At 42.1% G+C, this 15,901-nt stretch overlaps 1 protein-coding gene across 8 annotated transcripts in view; it reads right to left on the reverse strand.

Annotated features, from left to right (window-relative positions):
• FRMD4A (FERM domain containing 4A) overlaps positions 1-15,901 on the reverse strand; it is a 605,541-nt gene that overhangs the window by 74,921 nt on the left and 514,719 nt on the right. For all 8 annotated transcript variants that reach the window (XM_073000747.2, XM_073000748.2, XM_073000749.2 and 5 more), the window contains one exon: positions 8,612-8,698. In XM_073000747.2, coding sequence (XP_072856848.1) covers positions 8,612-8,698 — 87 coding nt within the window. The remainder of the gene's footprint in view (positions 1-8,611; positions 8,699-15,901) is intronic.

Consider the following 15,901-nt stretch of genomic DNA (forward strand, 5'->3'; position numbering starts at 1 on the left):
CCTCCAAAATTTTATTGTTTCTTCCCTCGGTGTAAACCCCCTCCCTCTCCGAAATCTGATTGCAGATTCAAGAAGCTTGAAGACCCACTGTGCCTCCCAGGGGAGAGGTAAGAGAAGATCACCTGGAGCATGTGTAGCTGATGGGGTTATGTGGCCTGCTATTTGTGCACTGTTGGGCAAGCCACGCGGACCCAGAATATCACCAAAAAGATGGAGTGGTAAACTATTTCTGAGTACTTTATACCTCAAAAGCGCTGAGAGCGTTGTCATAAATCAGAACTGACTTCATTGCACATAACTATTATTAAGTGTGTTTAAAAGTAAAAGTTAAGGGCTTTTAAAAAAATCGACACCTATGATCAGTATTTATCTTGGCCACTTCCCTTTCCAAGAACCCTGTGAACTCTGACTCACCCTCTTCAAGAACCATCAGCCTTGATGTTAAAGTAAAGTTGCTGCTAAATGTGTTTAACTTTAGAAAACAAATGTCTCTCTGGGACTGATTGTTTAACACTGGAAAGCATGTTTATGTGTAGTTTGAAACCAATGCTGTATTAAACAGCCTACGCTTTGAGGTGGTGGTCAGAGGCCACAGCCAAAATACCCCGTCTGTTCTTTCCTTTTCTGCAAAAATGGGGGGGGGGGGAGAGAGAAAAAAAAGAGAAAGAATTTAGCGGGGTCATGGAGGAATTTCTGTGATGCACAGCATGTTGCAGGGAATCCAGGTGCAAGCTTAGTAAAATGCCCTCAATGGAAATAATTCCTCAGAACAGCACTACTGGCAAGCTACCAGGTCTGTGTGGCTAGTTCACGAAGAGCTGCAATTAGTGGTTTTTAAATTCCACTGTTCTCTCTGTCTTTCTCATTCATGTATGTTTGTGTCTGTGCATGAACGTGTGTGGATGTTTGTGGTTTGCTGGCTTCAACATAATGACACTTGAGAACAACAAGAGCAAAACTCTACATTTGTAGATACCCACACCTGCTGCTCCCTCTCTTCTGTCTTAGGCTGTGTGTGAACCCATAAGGAAATAGATGACATTATGGACTGCTTGTCCAATCTGGTCTATTTCCTAGCTATTATACAATTTAAGGGAATTGTGCTCCAGCCTGGCCCTGTTCAATACCCAAACTGGGCCTTTTTGGTCCAGTTGTGGGCTACTACTTTTAGAAGCCAGGGTGTACCAAAATTACCGATGGAAGGATTACTTTAAGGGAGATCACTCCCTGAACAGTGGCCTTTTGCAGTGCAATCAGACCTGTGCCTTTACAGCTGTCTGATCGCACTCTGTTGGCTTGGGCCGACAGGGCTTTGGATGCATCAGATATTCTGATAATGGAGCATTCTGAATACAGAAAGTACTTGGGAGCAGTATATTTATCTTGGATACTGTTCTATGCCAAGATTTCAAAAAAGACTTATTTGAAGAATGGGCAGTGTATCTTAGATAAGTTCTAGTATAATTTGATACATAATTTTGCAGGCAGCATTGCTTAGCAGATTGCTTTTTGAAACCCATCTACTACAGGCTCCTATTAAAAAACTCTTTACTAGGTAATATATTGTATTGAATGTATAGATTACGGTACACTCTCTAGAAGAATTAGAATTAGCTTTTATCTTTAGAATATCATAAGGATACAGGACATAATACAGTCTTTGAGATATAAGTTAGGAGAACTAATTTACTTTGTTGAAAAATAAAACAAAAACAAAACTACACCATAGCCTGTAGCCAATTTATTTATTCTCCCAGACCTCCTGCAAAAGTCTAGAATACTTGTAGGAGACCAGAACCGATTCCTCTATTTAATCTACAATTGTATTATGTTTCATAAGCAATTCTTCTCTGTTCTTAATTTCCAAGTAGAAATTAAAGGCGCTGAGCAAATGTTTATGGGCACCATGGAAAAGCTTTGGCAGGCTTTGTTAATCATTTGCTTATCCATTTTCTCTGAGTTAATTGTTTGCTAAAGCAATTTGAATGTGGCCACTGGAGGATGGCATTTGGGCTGTTAAAACAGCAGGATCCTCTCATCCAGAACAGATGCCCACCTACCATGACACTCAAGGACACATGGTTAATTATCACACAGGCCTGTGCAATGCCACATTTGCTTTTCTAAAATACCTCTGGGAACTTGCAGTGTTTTGTCTCCATTCCAGTTTATAAGCCCGAGGAGTCTGTTTAAAATGAACATTTTCCCAAATACAAAAACAGATTCCTTCCATGTGACTGAATGACACTCTGTCTATTGCGTTTCTCATCAGTATGTAATTTCAAGGCAGCATGCACTAAAGATCCAAATGTACACGATTTGTGAAGCAAACTGAAGCAAAAAACAAACAAACAAATCCTCAAGAGAAGTACCAGATAGAGAAACAGATGTGAAATTGAAATGGAATTCACTGGATCTCTCTCTCTCTCTCTCTTCCCCCCCCCAACCCATCCATCCATCTCTTTCAAAAAAGACTTGGACTTGAGTTCCATTCTCTACTTCGCCATTAAGCTCATTGGATAACCTTGGACCAATGACTGTCTGCCTGCTTAACCTTCATTCCAGGAGTGTCAGGAAGATAAATAAATAGATAAAATTAAATACAATGACCTCTGAACTCTTGTGAAGAAAGACAGGATAAAGAAACAGTTTGATAAATAATTATGATTTGCACAATTTTATATATTTGCAACATTTTGTTTTCAAAGACTTTTTTAAAAAATCAATGTTTAGAGCTACAGATCAGAAAAGAGCTAAGAGATAGCAGTGATATGTAAAGGTTATCTCAAAGGGCATAGATAGTGGTCAAGTGACAATACCAGGCTCTCCAGAGCGCCGGTCTGACAACCTCATGTTTTTGCCAGCCTTTCCTGGCTTCTGAGTGTTCATTCAGCCACTGTTTGATGCCAGGCTGCAATAGTCACTTTCTACAACTCCTGCTACAGTTATTTTTGTCTTCTCCAAAATAGCCATTGTACTGACATGCGATAGAAACTTAGATAACGGAAGGTATATGTAACATACACTGTAAAAGGCCACTCAGTGTTTTAAGTAGAGGTGAACAGGAATGCTACTGGTTTCGTGTCTAAGCCTAATCACTGCCTTCAATGACTCTAACATTAGGACACAGCCTGGTTAGAACAAGTGGCAGTAGGAAGGAGGGCGAGCACCTATTTAAAAGACGAGAAGACAGAACCACCCCTTCTGTGACTGCAAACAATAATGGCAGTGGAAGACATGTCATTTCAGAACTCACCTTAGGTAAGGGTGGTCCTATCCTGGCACTATGAATAGGGCTCATGCTCTGAGATGACACACCTAGCATACTGGCTAGTCCTGTTTCCATTTATTCTTCCATTCTACAGTCATTTGAAGCCTCCTGCATCATACAAGTCACATCTGTCCTCCAGTGTTTTTTTTTTTAAATGAGCTTGTATTGAATCCTCTTATATTTACTGATGGTGTTGTTAATGATGCTGTTTCCTCTGTGCTGGCTGGCCAAGGCCTGGTCACCGGGAGAGGACAATGGGTACTGATGAATAGCTGTCTGTGTTTCAAATGCCCGGAAGGTGACTCACACCCTTCTGCTAGTGTTGGGGGCTGGAACCAGTTTAACTTGAGAGAAGGCACACAAGAAAGAACGAAAAGCAGCAATGCTGTACCATTAGTGGAAATTTAAGACGGTTGAGCTGAGACAGCTTTGGGACTTGGCAGTATACTTTCTGCACTCCAGTAATGCCATCTTAACTTGCCTAATACACAGGAAAAGAGCATATCCTGTAAGGGCATATGTATTTCTCACCTACTAATTAGGGGAAGGGAGAATATGGAATGGCACATGTTTCCTATTTCCTTCTTCTTAGTATCGATTCCTGAACTACAGTAAAATACAATGGTAAAAATTCATGATCAGTGCCTACTCTTAATGATCTGTGCTTCAAAAGCTAAGTATTTACCTTGTGTAGAATACACAGGAAGACAAGAAGTACCATCTAAAATGCAATGTTAACTCCATTTGTCCTTATTAGTCAGTTGAAGCACAGACAATATGTCTTCAGGAAACGAATGTGTAGAGATCATGGCTTCCAGAAGCTTCAGTCTAATTCAATTCTCTCTCCATTGGCTCATTCAAGGCTTCTCATATTTAAAGCCCAATTGCATTTCCAGTGGCATTAGCAGAATAATTCAGAAGTTAAATGAATATAAATGGCATCCCTCAATCTATCCAGGCTCTTATCTTTAGAAAAGGAGCCAGAATTCTGCAGACTCTTACCCTAATCACTGGAGCAATTTAATAAAATGTTGGTTTTGCTTGGATGCTAATGGGATTGTATGATACAAGGATCAAATATTCAGTGTGGCAGTAAGCGTGGAAAACTGTCTAGAATGACCTGATAGGAAAAAAACTGCACTCTCTTCCTCTGTTTACTCTTTGTTTTGAGAAAAGCATGAATTGTATATGCATTTAATATACATTTCTCAGTGTGAGCTACTTTGGTTCTGCAATGTTCTGCTTTGTCTTCTACTTTAAATATTTTTACCCATCACCATTTTTATCAATTTTTCTTGACAGTGAGAAGAAGCTGAAAGAGCAAAAAACTATGAGATTTATGCTTTTCATCCCACCCCTAATGTTTTTGTACTGCTTTTTCTCCAGAATATTCTACAATTTTCTTACTCCCTAAATCCAGAAAAGAAGAAACAGATTTTGCTGTTTCTCAAAAGAGAATAAAGTCCTTGAGGGGCCCAAATGTAATGCTAATGCTTTGGTTTACCACTAATATTGTATATATCAATTATACAATAATTTAAAATTTTGTTGAAAGTAATGAAAAAAAGCTACTTAAATAGAAAAGATTGCTTTGATTATAAAAGCAAAACCAGCCATTCCCTATGAAAAATGTTTTTCAAGCAATTAAGGGGAAGAGGAGAAAGCTAGTTACTTCTGTGTGTCAAAATACTGGAACTGCTAAATATTTCTATTCTCAGCTCTTTCAAGCATTGAATATGATGTAGTGGTGGGCGGAGTAATAATAATTGCTTGCTAGCAAGTCAATTCTGACTGATGGCAATGTTTTTCAGAGTTTTCTAGATAGAGAGTACTCAGAAGTGATTTACCATTCCCTTCTTCTGGGGCATCCTGGGAATATGATGTTTGTTCAACAAACACACACTGGCTTTTCTGAGATGCACAGTGGAGAATTGAACTCCCAGCCTTTGGCTCTGCAGCATGCAACCTAAGTCACTAAGCCAATGGTGGCAGACGAAGGTAAGATTTGACATTTTCAGGCGTCAACTACTGAAATTATACTAATTTGTAAAAAATGAAATTACAATACTTTTTGTTATAGTGGTTTCTCCTGAGCAGAACTCCCTATTTCAGCTTTCCTTAAGTTAAGCAGAGGTGCACTCAATGTATTAAGCTTCCCCATTTCAAGCAGTTTGCTGGTCCAGAAGATTCCAGTGAAGGCCTTTCCATTTTATATGATTTATTCCTCTCACACATTTCTCTTAAAGCAATCTTATTTAACTTTCCCCTTTCTCAATTCACATCTTAAATTACAACAAATCCCCTAATTTCTTCTGTGAGAGATATAGGATGGGCTGAAACACAGACATTTCCTGCAAGTGGACAGAGGGTGTGACCGCACTGTGATTTACTCTGCCATTTGCGCCAGAGCTGGCATTCCATGCATTTCCCAGTGACAACAACACATGTAGCTAACATAAGCATTTTTAATAGATATTTGTTTCTTTTTGTTCAGTCACCAAGGTAGTTTCCCCCCCTTTTAATGATTTTGCTTGCATCAACTTTGTTGTTTTTGGCACGTGTGATTCCTTATATTGGTCCAGTGATAGGTGTATCCTAGAGTGATGTTGACAGTGGAGCCAGTATAGCGGGAACATCCTCATCAAGGAAGCACCTACTATCTCCTCCAACAATGTCTTTAAATGATGCTTTCCCAGTATAGCAGCACTATGGCAGATAACCCTGCAGTTTCACAGTCTGTTACATCACATCAGTGCTATGTGACTTGCAAACAAAATAATAAGTAGTGGAAAACAAGACAGTGTTTACGACATAGGAGGGTGGGAAACCTGTAATCCTGGTGAGAATTGTAATGATCTGAGGTGTGTAATGGACTCTTGCCCTAAAAACTGCCCAGGATAATTCAACATTCAGTGTGAATGATAACAGCTATTTAACTGTCATAGGAAACTTTGAATTGATCCCAATCAATCCAGGACAGCTTCCCTGACTCTTACATGTGTTCTCCCACCCACAGTTTGAGTAACGTTTTAGAAAGGAACTTCAGTTTCTAAGTGACTATCTAGCTCTGGACTCTGCTTCTGAATAGACCCTTGCCTAGATCAACATGGAAACAATTAACTTCAAACACAAGACCTCTAACTAATAAAAATCATTACATTCTAGCATGAAGCTATGCATAGGGCTTCCCATTCATGGATGCCAACTTGCTCAGTGGACAGTAATATGCATGTCACTATTTCTCTACCTCACAGGACTGGTTTGTCCTGAAAGGTCAAAAAAATGGATAAACGCTATGGTTGCTTTCCAAGTTTCTTAGGGGAAGGGTGGAGATATGTGATTGGTAAGTAAAGAGAATAACTTAAATGGTTGAGGCTTGCCTTAACAGTTCCAATGTAGAAAAATAACAAGCAAATACATAATCAAAAGTCAGAAATAATTCTGCGGATTATCACCCTGGGAAAATGTGCATGTCCTTTTGCTATGCTGCTGATACCTCTTTGGCTCCCTATAAACTAAGGGGAAATATCAAATGATTTGTGATATGCTTCTGTACATTCAGAGTTATTTGGCCTGACAACCGCAAAAATAGCAAAAATGTTTCCCAGCATAATAACAGCCTTTCCATATGGCAATGTGCTACTTAGCACTTTGCGAACTGTAGGTCTGTTTTTTCGCCACCCTAAAATAAAAATGTGAAATTCTGATATTGGCTGGAATTCAGGTAGTAAACCAACTAGAAAATACACACTTAATAAGATTCATATAAGTAGGTCTAGTCTAGATTTTAGGCCACTACGTGCATAGTGAAGAAAGAGAGAGAGAGAGAGAGAGAGAGGACTGAGTGGCATATTTCTTGTGAACTTTTTTTCCCCAAGGAAAGCCAAGGGATAAGTAATTTAAGCCATTAAGGCATAACAAACAACAAGAGATATTAATCAATGCCCTTATTGGCTGTATGGGCAATCAGGATCTATTGAAACTGCATTAGCACCCTAATCAAACATTAAAGTTTGTGCTTCGTGCACTGAAAGTGTTGAAAATATTGAGAAGAAACCACCACAAACACATGAAAACACTGACTCCATCTGGATGACTCTTGTTTTCTTTCTAGATATTGACACTGTATTTTTTCCTGGGGGGCTGTGGGAGGGTTCTGTCATGTTCATCTGCTGCAGCAAAACCAGGTTTTATTTAGGGAAAGTGCCATGGCCTGTAGATCACTTCATCATGAACTCAATTTGACAAAGGCAGAGCTTTTACTTCTGTTATTTTAAAAGTTTTATAAAAAGTAAATTTAATAACACTCCTTTTTGCTATCCTAAATGTTGATATCTGTGGAGGGGGAATCACAGGAGGAGTACTTCCTCATTGTGGACATTCCTGGCCACCGATCTTTTTTCATGTTCTGTAGAAGAATGAACAGCAGGAAGAATCTGCACTTGTGAAAATCATTGTGAGATGTAACCTGTTCCTTTCATTCTCCTCTAAAACAACCTTTGTGACAGACCAGGGAGGAAGCATTAAAGTATCATACATGCTGTGCCTTCATGATTGGTCAAGGGCTATTGGAAATTTAATTTAGGCGAGAAGGTGACGGGAAATAATATGCAAAAGCATAATACTGAGAAAGAATTGGGGTGCCACTTCGGTGAGCAAACCAATGTTAGAGCAAGGAATGAAGGGTTATTCTGAATGATTCCGTAATGGAGTAGTCCACCACGACTAGATAGGCGGGATATAAATTAAATAAATAATAATAATAATAATAATAATACACAGTAGTTATTTATACCTGTACATTTGAGTAAGTACATTCAAAGACAGAACTGTTTTCTTGAATCAGGTGCAGACACAAAGCTGTTCTTAACACTATTCTCAAGATGGTATCAACAGTCATCATCTTGGCTGCTAGTATCCAGAATAAAAGACCACATCATTTAAATAATGAAACAGCTAAAATTTTGCTGGCATCCACAACTCCTCCAATTTTATCAAGATAATTGGCAAAATGTATTCCTTCTTTTATTTCCCATTATGCTATATTTAAAAATGATTATGAACCTTTAGCAAACATTGGGCTTCAAACAGGGCTACCTGTTTCTTCCTTTGACCCACGTGAGTAAATGGAATATAACAATATGGCAAGACAACTGAAGTTCTGGAATTTAACAATGCTGAATTCCACTCTGTCTCCACCTTCTATCATTGCAGCAGATCAATAAATTAGGGATTATTTCAAGCTAATGTCTCTCTGCCACTGCCTTTGAAAATTTAGCTGTGCAAACACCCTTTCATTCCAAAAGCAACATATAATTCGTTCCTATAGAATGGGCTTACCTTTCTTGGTTTCACTTTGTCATGGTAGTCATATTGAAAGATCCCCTTGTAGCTAAGTCCTAACCACCAAGGAATTCCCTGCTTGTCCTACAGTGTGGAGAAGAACACACAAAAGTCAGTGTTATTCTAAAGAGACTGGAGCAAGGTAACATAAAGCAAAAGAAAAGTTCAAGTTTTTGCTTTGTTTCCGTACTATTGAAATAAGTTCCTTATATTTGAACAGCGCAGATGACAAACTTTGACACCACTTGTTGCCATATTATCAGTTTTGTATAAAATTGCCATACTTTGTTCACTATTCACAAAGAGCCCAGACCACAGGTGATTCTATATAAACACTTCCTACCACTAGCAATCAAGGGACACTATACATCTCTTTTGTCTTTTCTTCTTTAGAAGATTATATGAGAAGAGCCAGCCAGATAGGGGCAATGGGAGATTTACAAATGGAAGTTGACAATATCTAGACACAACATCCCTAAATAATATTTGGTATCATAGAGATTGCAGAGTAAAGGCCTCAACTGGAGGCACAAATGTCATTGCCAGTCTATGAGTTCCCACTGCTAGTGTTGAAACAAAATTTGATTTTCAGCCATTGGCTTTTGTGTGTGAAATGGAAAGAAGTTACCTCTTGTTTGCAGCTCTCACAGCAAAATACTGTAGGTTGGTTTGACCCCGAGTGCCAACATATAATTTAGGCTGGTAAATAATTTTTTCAAAACTATGGTGCCTTTAAAGACCTACTATTCTTCCTTTCATCTACTCCTTTCACTGCTTCCTAGGCAAAGTAGCAGTAATATTACTACTGATCAGCCTCTTAATTGATCAGTTTGTATGAGTGCATTTTTCCATAAAAAAATTAGAAGAAGAAAACAAGATGATATTGGTAATTAAACACCAAAGAGAAAATAAGTTTAGTAATAAAGACTGTTCACTAGTAAAGCTGCTGTCATGATGAAAGGAAGCCACAAAATGGGGGAGGGGGACTGCAGGGAGGATGTGATTACATAATATCACAGGATGCCTTTGCTGGATGGACTTAACTCTTGAGTAAATACTACTAGAAAACAAAGCCATATAATAAATGCCATTTGGAACTACAGTTTTAATCCTACTTCCAGATGGTTGTAAAAGCAAGACTGTAGTAGAGCCAAAAGGACCCAATATGGAAGCAAAAAATATCTAATTACTAAAATGTCCCCAGTGGAAGCTATCCTAATATCTTTCCCACTCTCCTTGGAAATGATTGCATATAAAAATGTTGCCCCAAATGCAGGAAAGAAGTGCCAGAAATAAATATAATATTCCAGCTGAATCCATTTATGTAAGAAAATCCTGGATTGTGTCATGAATCTATGAAACGCAGCACTAATGTGACTTAACTGATACTGAATGCTTAGGTCTGTTGGATATGCTAAGTCAAATGACTCTGTAATAAAACTATTTTATAAAAATGTGTATGGTATTTCATGCTACCATTTGCATTAGTAAGTAGATATACAGCAAAGTGAGCTGCAGTTCATAAATATGCTGGACAATACATATGAAAAATAGCAAATGGGTTGACCCGTACTACTTATTCTATTCCTATCAACAAACCAAACAATATACAACAAATGAAAGCACCTGAACCCAAATATCATTTGAATGTGGTTGCTACTTCAGCCTCTATGAATAAAGTTAGGTTACTTACCTGTAACTTTGGTTCTTCTAGTAGTACTCTGTGAACTCACACAAATGGGTTATCCTGCGCCTGCGCAGGAATGTCCGGAAGATTCTAGAGCTTAAGAAAAAAGAGTCAATTAGCTCCCCCCGTGGGGTATATAAGCTCCGCCTCCTCCATCTTCCTTTCAGTTCCCTAATCCACCATTACCGTAAACTAGATAAGCATGGTATCATAGAACAGTACCGTGACGGATAGAGGGGAGGAAGGGAGGGATGTGTGAATTCACAGAGTACCACTAGAAGAACCAAAGTTACAGGTAAGTAACCTACTTTCATCGTAGTGGTCTCTGTGAATGCACACAAATGGGTGAATAGCAAGCTGTACTCACCGGCAGGAGGGCCGTCACAGTATCATAGATGACAGTATCGCCCGTCCAAACACCACATCATTTTTGGCTCTGACATCCAGTCGGTAGTGTCTGGCAAACGTCAGAGGGGTAGCCCAGGTGGCTGCTTTGCAAATGTTCTGCAGTTGGACACCTTTAAATAGGGCTGTTGAGGTGGAAACCGCTCTGGTGGAATGTGCCTTTAAGCCCTCTGGAAGGCGTTTCTTGGCCAGCTGGTAAGCCAGGTGAATGAGCTGAACAATCCACCGTGATATTGATTGAGAAGAAGCAGGAGCACCTTTGCGTGGTCCGTGGTAACATAAGAAGAGATGCAGAGAGCGTCAGATGGACTTGGTGCGGTGTAGGTAGAAGGCAAGGGCCCTTCTAACATCAAGAGAATGAAGTTTGTACTCCAGCGGTGTAGTTGGAGACGGGAAAATGGTTGGGAGCACAATAGGCTGATTGACATGGAATTCTGACACCACCTTTGGTAGGAAGGAAATGTTCATGTATAAGGTAACTTTATCTGGGTGCATCTGCAGGTACGGAGGGTCCGACCTTAGGGCAGCAATCTCGCTTGCTCATCTGGCTGAAGTAATGGCTACTAGGAAAGCTGTCTTCAAGGAAAGAAGTTTTTCAGAGCGTGTAGCCATTGGTTCAAATGGAGGTTTAGTAAGGTCCTCTAAGACCAGCGGAAGGGACCATTGGGGTGCAATGGTTTGGGAGGGTGGTCGTATGTTTTGGAGACCTTTTAAAAATCTTTTGAGTGTAGGCTCGGAAAAAAGCCTCACAGAGTATGAACGAGGAAGCTGGTGTGCTACAATCGCTGAAATGTAAACTTTAAGCGTGGAATGAGCAAGTCCCAAATTGAAGAGATGCAGCAGAAATGTAAGTACCGTGCATAGAGAAGCTGGTACCATGGTCATGCCCTTAGATTGGGCAAACTTGGTAAACGCTTTCATTTGCCTTCATATAAGCGTAAGGTAGAGGGCTTTCGTGCATGGTCTAGCACCTCACGGAAGCGGGGGTTATCCTCTACGCCGTCAGGCAAAGGGACCGAACATCAGGATGGAGGAGAGCCCCGTTGTTCTGCGACAGGAGGGATGGTATCTGAGGAAGGTGGTAAACTTCTTGTGCTATGTCTGATAGGTGAGCGAACCACGGTTGCCTCGGCCACCAAGGGGCGATGAGGATTGCATCTGTACCGTACCACATTATCCTGGTCACAGTCCTGAGAAGCAGCGGTACTGGAGGAAACAGGTACGTTAGTTCCCCCGACCATGGTATGAGGAAGGCGTCTCCCAGGGAGGCGGTGTCCATGCCTGCCCTGGAGCAGTATCGGACACACTTGGTGTTGCGGTGGGATGCAAAAAGGTCCAGGGTGGGCTGTCCCCATCGTGTGCAGATATCGCGAAAGACTGTTTGGTTCAATGCCCACTTGTGCATCCTGGTAGGGAGCCTGCTCAGGTGGTCCGCCAGAGAATTGTCCTTGGAAGCGATGTGGATCGCCTGCGGGAAAACATTGTGGGAGTGACACCATTTCCAAAACTCGATGGTCAGCTGGAGGAGACGCAGTGATCGTGTTCCACCTTGCCTGTTGATGTAGTGCATCACTGTGGTATTGTCCGTTACCAGTTGCATGGCATGGCCTTGGATGCAAGGGAAGAAGGATTGAAAAGCCTTCATGACGGCTATCAGTTCTAGCTGATTGATGTGCAAGGTCCTTTGGGTTGGGGTCCAAAGACCGTGAGCACAGAGGTTCTGGCAATGCGCGCCCCAACCTGAGGGGCTGGCGTCAGTGATGACCTGTATGGACAGGTGAGGAGAGTGGAACAATCTTCCCTGTGACAGGTTGTTGGAGCTGGACCACCAGGCAAGGCACCGCGTGACCTGAGGAGGAATTCTCAGCCTCTTGGACTGTCACGGGATCGAACTGGGTGATGAACCAAGACTGCAAGGGTCTGAGTTCGAGTCTGGCGTACGGTACCACCGCGGTAGTAGATGCCATGAGCCCTAGAACATGTTGGATGTAGTGCGCTGTAAGTATGGCACACGGCTTGAACTTGTACACAGCTGCTTTGATCTTTCGAATCTGTTGTGGTGGGAGAAAGGCCTTTGTGCGAACAGAGTCCAAGGTTGCTCCTATGTAGGAGACTACTTGAGAAGGTAAGAGATTGGATTTTTTTGCATTGATTTTTAGTCCTAATTTCTTTAGAATGGACAGGGTGAATCTCGTGGCCGAGAGTGCTTTGTGATAGGATCGGGCCACCAGAAGCCAGTCGTCGATGTAAGGAACGATTTTTATCCTTTGGGTTCGTAGGTATGCGAAGACTGGTGCCATGGATTTTGTGAATATCCTGGAAGCCGTTGAAAGCCCAAATGGTAAGGCAGTGAATTGGAAGGTATCGTGGTGGAACCGGAACCGGAGGAATTTTTGATGAGATGGGTGTATGGAGATACGGAAATATGTGTCCTGCAGATCGATGGTGACAAACCTGTTTCCCTGAGACAAGAGGGGAAGAATGGAGTCAAGGGTGAGCATACGGAATTTCTTGTGATGTATGTACTGGTTGAGGTCTCTTAAGTCCATGATGGGCCTTATGTCCCCATCGTTCTTGGGGACTGCAAAGTAGTGTGAGAAAAACCCATTGCTACTGTCAGATGGAATTTGGATTATGGCCTCTTTAGATAACAGGGATGAGATTTCCAAATGCAGCGGCTTGGAAAAGGGAGTAGGCCTGATTGAATTTGGTGGAGGGATGCGGAAAAATTCTATCCTATATCCATGTTGAATGATACTAAGGACCCACTTATCAGTAGTGAAGTTTTTCCACTCTTGTAAGAATGGAGATAATCTTGTATAGGAGGTAGATTCATGAGAATTGCTTACCCCTATGCTGAGTCTTGCGAAAGGACTGCTTAGGGCTACGAAAGCGTTGTTGCTTGAACAGTGGCATAGGAGGCTGCTGAACTTGGTAAGTGCGGTCCTGCTGTTGCTTACTGTACCGAGAGGGCTGGTACTGAGTAGACGATTGGTACTGTGGCTTTTTGTAGGCAAACTTTTGGTACCTATACAGCTGGTATGGTACGTAAGATTTCGCCATCTTTCTCATCTTATGGATATTGTCCATAGTCTCATCAGTTTTAGAGTTGAATAGTCCCGCAGCATCGAAGGGAAGTTCTTCGATCTTGGTTTTGGTCTCTTCAAGGATGCTGGCTGTTCTAAGCCAAGTGTGGCGTCTAACAGCAATGGCAGTCAGCATGGATTTAGAACTGATGTCAGCTGTGTGTTTTGCAGCAAATCACTGTTGCCTGGTAAGGGTGTTAGCCTCTTCATAAACGCTAAGGGCTTCTGCTTTTGTGGGGTCAGGTAGTGATTGCGGTACTGGAACCATCCTGTCCCACAAGTGCTTCTGATAGGCGCCCATGGCGGCCTGGTAGTTAGCAATTTTAATCAGCATTGCGGCGAATGAATACAGCTTCTTACCAAAGGTGTCCGATTTCTTTCCGTCAACAGGTGTAACTGATGATCTGGTACGGGATTTGTACTGAGTAGTTTCCACCACAATGGAATTGGGTGAAGGATGCTTGGTCAGAAAGTCAAAAGTCTGAACCATGAGTCTTATAGTGGTGCTCAAGCTTGCGTGGCACCTGTACCAATGTAGGAGGTTTGTCCCAAGAAGATTTTACCAGCTCAAACAGAGCAGGAATGAGACTGAGGCTAGGAGGAGAGGTTTTGTCCTGCTCCATATCATGGAAAACAAGGTCCCGTTCTTGTTGAGGGATTTGTGCATCAAGCTGTAGGGTTTTCGCTATCCGCATAATAAGCTGTGCATAAGATGAAAAGTCCTCTGACAAGGGCTGAGATTACGAGCCTTGGGCAGCAGTGTCAGGGGCGTCAGAGTTGATGGACACCGTAGATGGATTAGAGGACTGCGAGGCAATCGAAGGAGAATGCCTCGGTACTGCGTCTTCTGGTGCCATTTCCACATCCGATTGGGTGGACTGGGAGAAGGGCACGGTATCATGGGCATCAGGACCAGAGTAGAGTGTCATGGCTTGAACCAAAGAATGTCCTCCACTGTACTTAGCACACTTGGGAAGTGCTGTAGGTACTGTGGGAAATGGCCTCTTATGAGATGGTGCTTGAGGCATAGAAAAGTCCTGTTGAGTATGTGGCTGACACAGGATAGAGGAAGCCACGGTATGGTGCCACGGTACTTGGGCCTGAGGCTCCGGCTGGTAGGCATAGCCTGGGTGCGGACACGGTTGGAACGGAGCATAAAAAGAGTGGCCAAACTCTGGTAGTCCTTGTGGACAGTACCCATCACCTCCATCCCGAGGCTGGTACGGAGCGATATTTTTGCACTTCATGGTACACTTCCTAGGAGTTTCATGATCAGACTCCTGTTCAGATGGAGACTCGGTATCAGCCCACCCTGAGTATCGAGGGCTTGAATGGGCAACGGCCCGGCTGGCATCTGGCTCAGCCTCAAATCGACCTGAGTTTGATAGCATGCACATATGTTCCTGAGCCGTCTGGGCTAAAGGAATGTGCTCCTCTGTATCAGAGAGTCCAATTGCTTCCTTCGAAGACTCCTCGAGCAATATCGAAGGAGCGGGAGGAGGTACAACAGGCAACTTAGCCAGTTTCTTCGCTCTCTTAGGCTTATCGGTAGCCTTCTTTTTTGCAGGGCGCGAAGGCAGTTTGGCTTTTGGAAGCGTCCTCAGCCTTAACCGGCACAGAGATGGTAAGCAGCGGTTGGTCTGCTGAAGAGTCCTGTTTAGAAGCCTCAGCATGCGGAGGGGACAGTGCTGTGAGGGAGGCGCTTTCCATGTTTGGAGACAGAGTCTTCGTAAAGGAAAGCTCAAAGTCTTTGGCGCCTCAACTTAATTGCTTGCTTTGAAAATCCTTTGCAGGCAGAGTAAGACTGAGCTTGATGCGATTCTCCAAGACAAAACAAGCATTTATCGTGTCCGTCTGATAAAGGGATTTTTTGGGACCAGACAACACACTGCTTGAAGCCCCGAGGGGCCATAAACAAAAAAGAAAAAGGGGGGGATCGTTGATCGAGGGGGCAAAAAACGCGACAGAACAAAAGAAGTAACTTAAAATCAGCAAGTTCTGTCGAATAACCGTTAAAGTAAGATAAAGTAAATAATAAAACAAGAGAAAAAGGTAGCTAGCTAACGGTCGATAGCTCTGCTCTTCCTACGTCCTACAGGAATGGCGGAA

The sequence above is a fragment of the Pogona vitticeps genome, chromosome 5 (assembly GCF_051106095.1).
Source record: "Pogona vitticeps strain Pit_001003342236 chromosome 5, PviZW2.1, whole genome shotgun sequence".
Taxonomy (NCBI): Eukaryota; Metazoa; Chordata; class Lepidosauria; order Squamata; family Agamidae; genus Pogona; species Pogona vitticeps.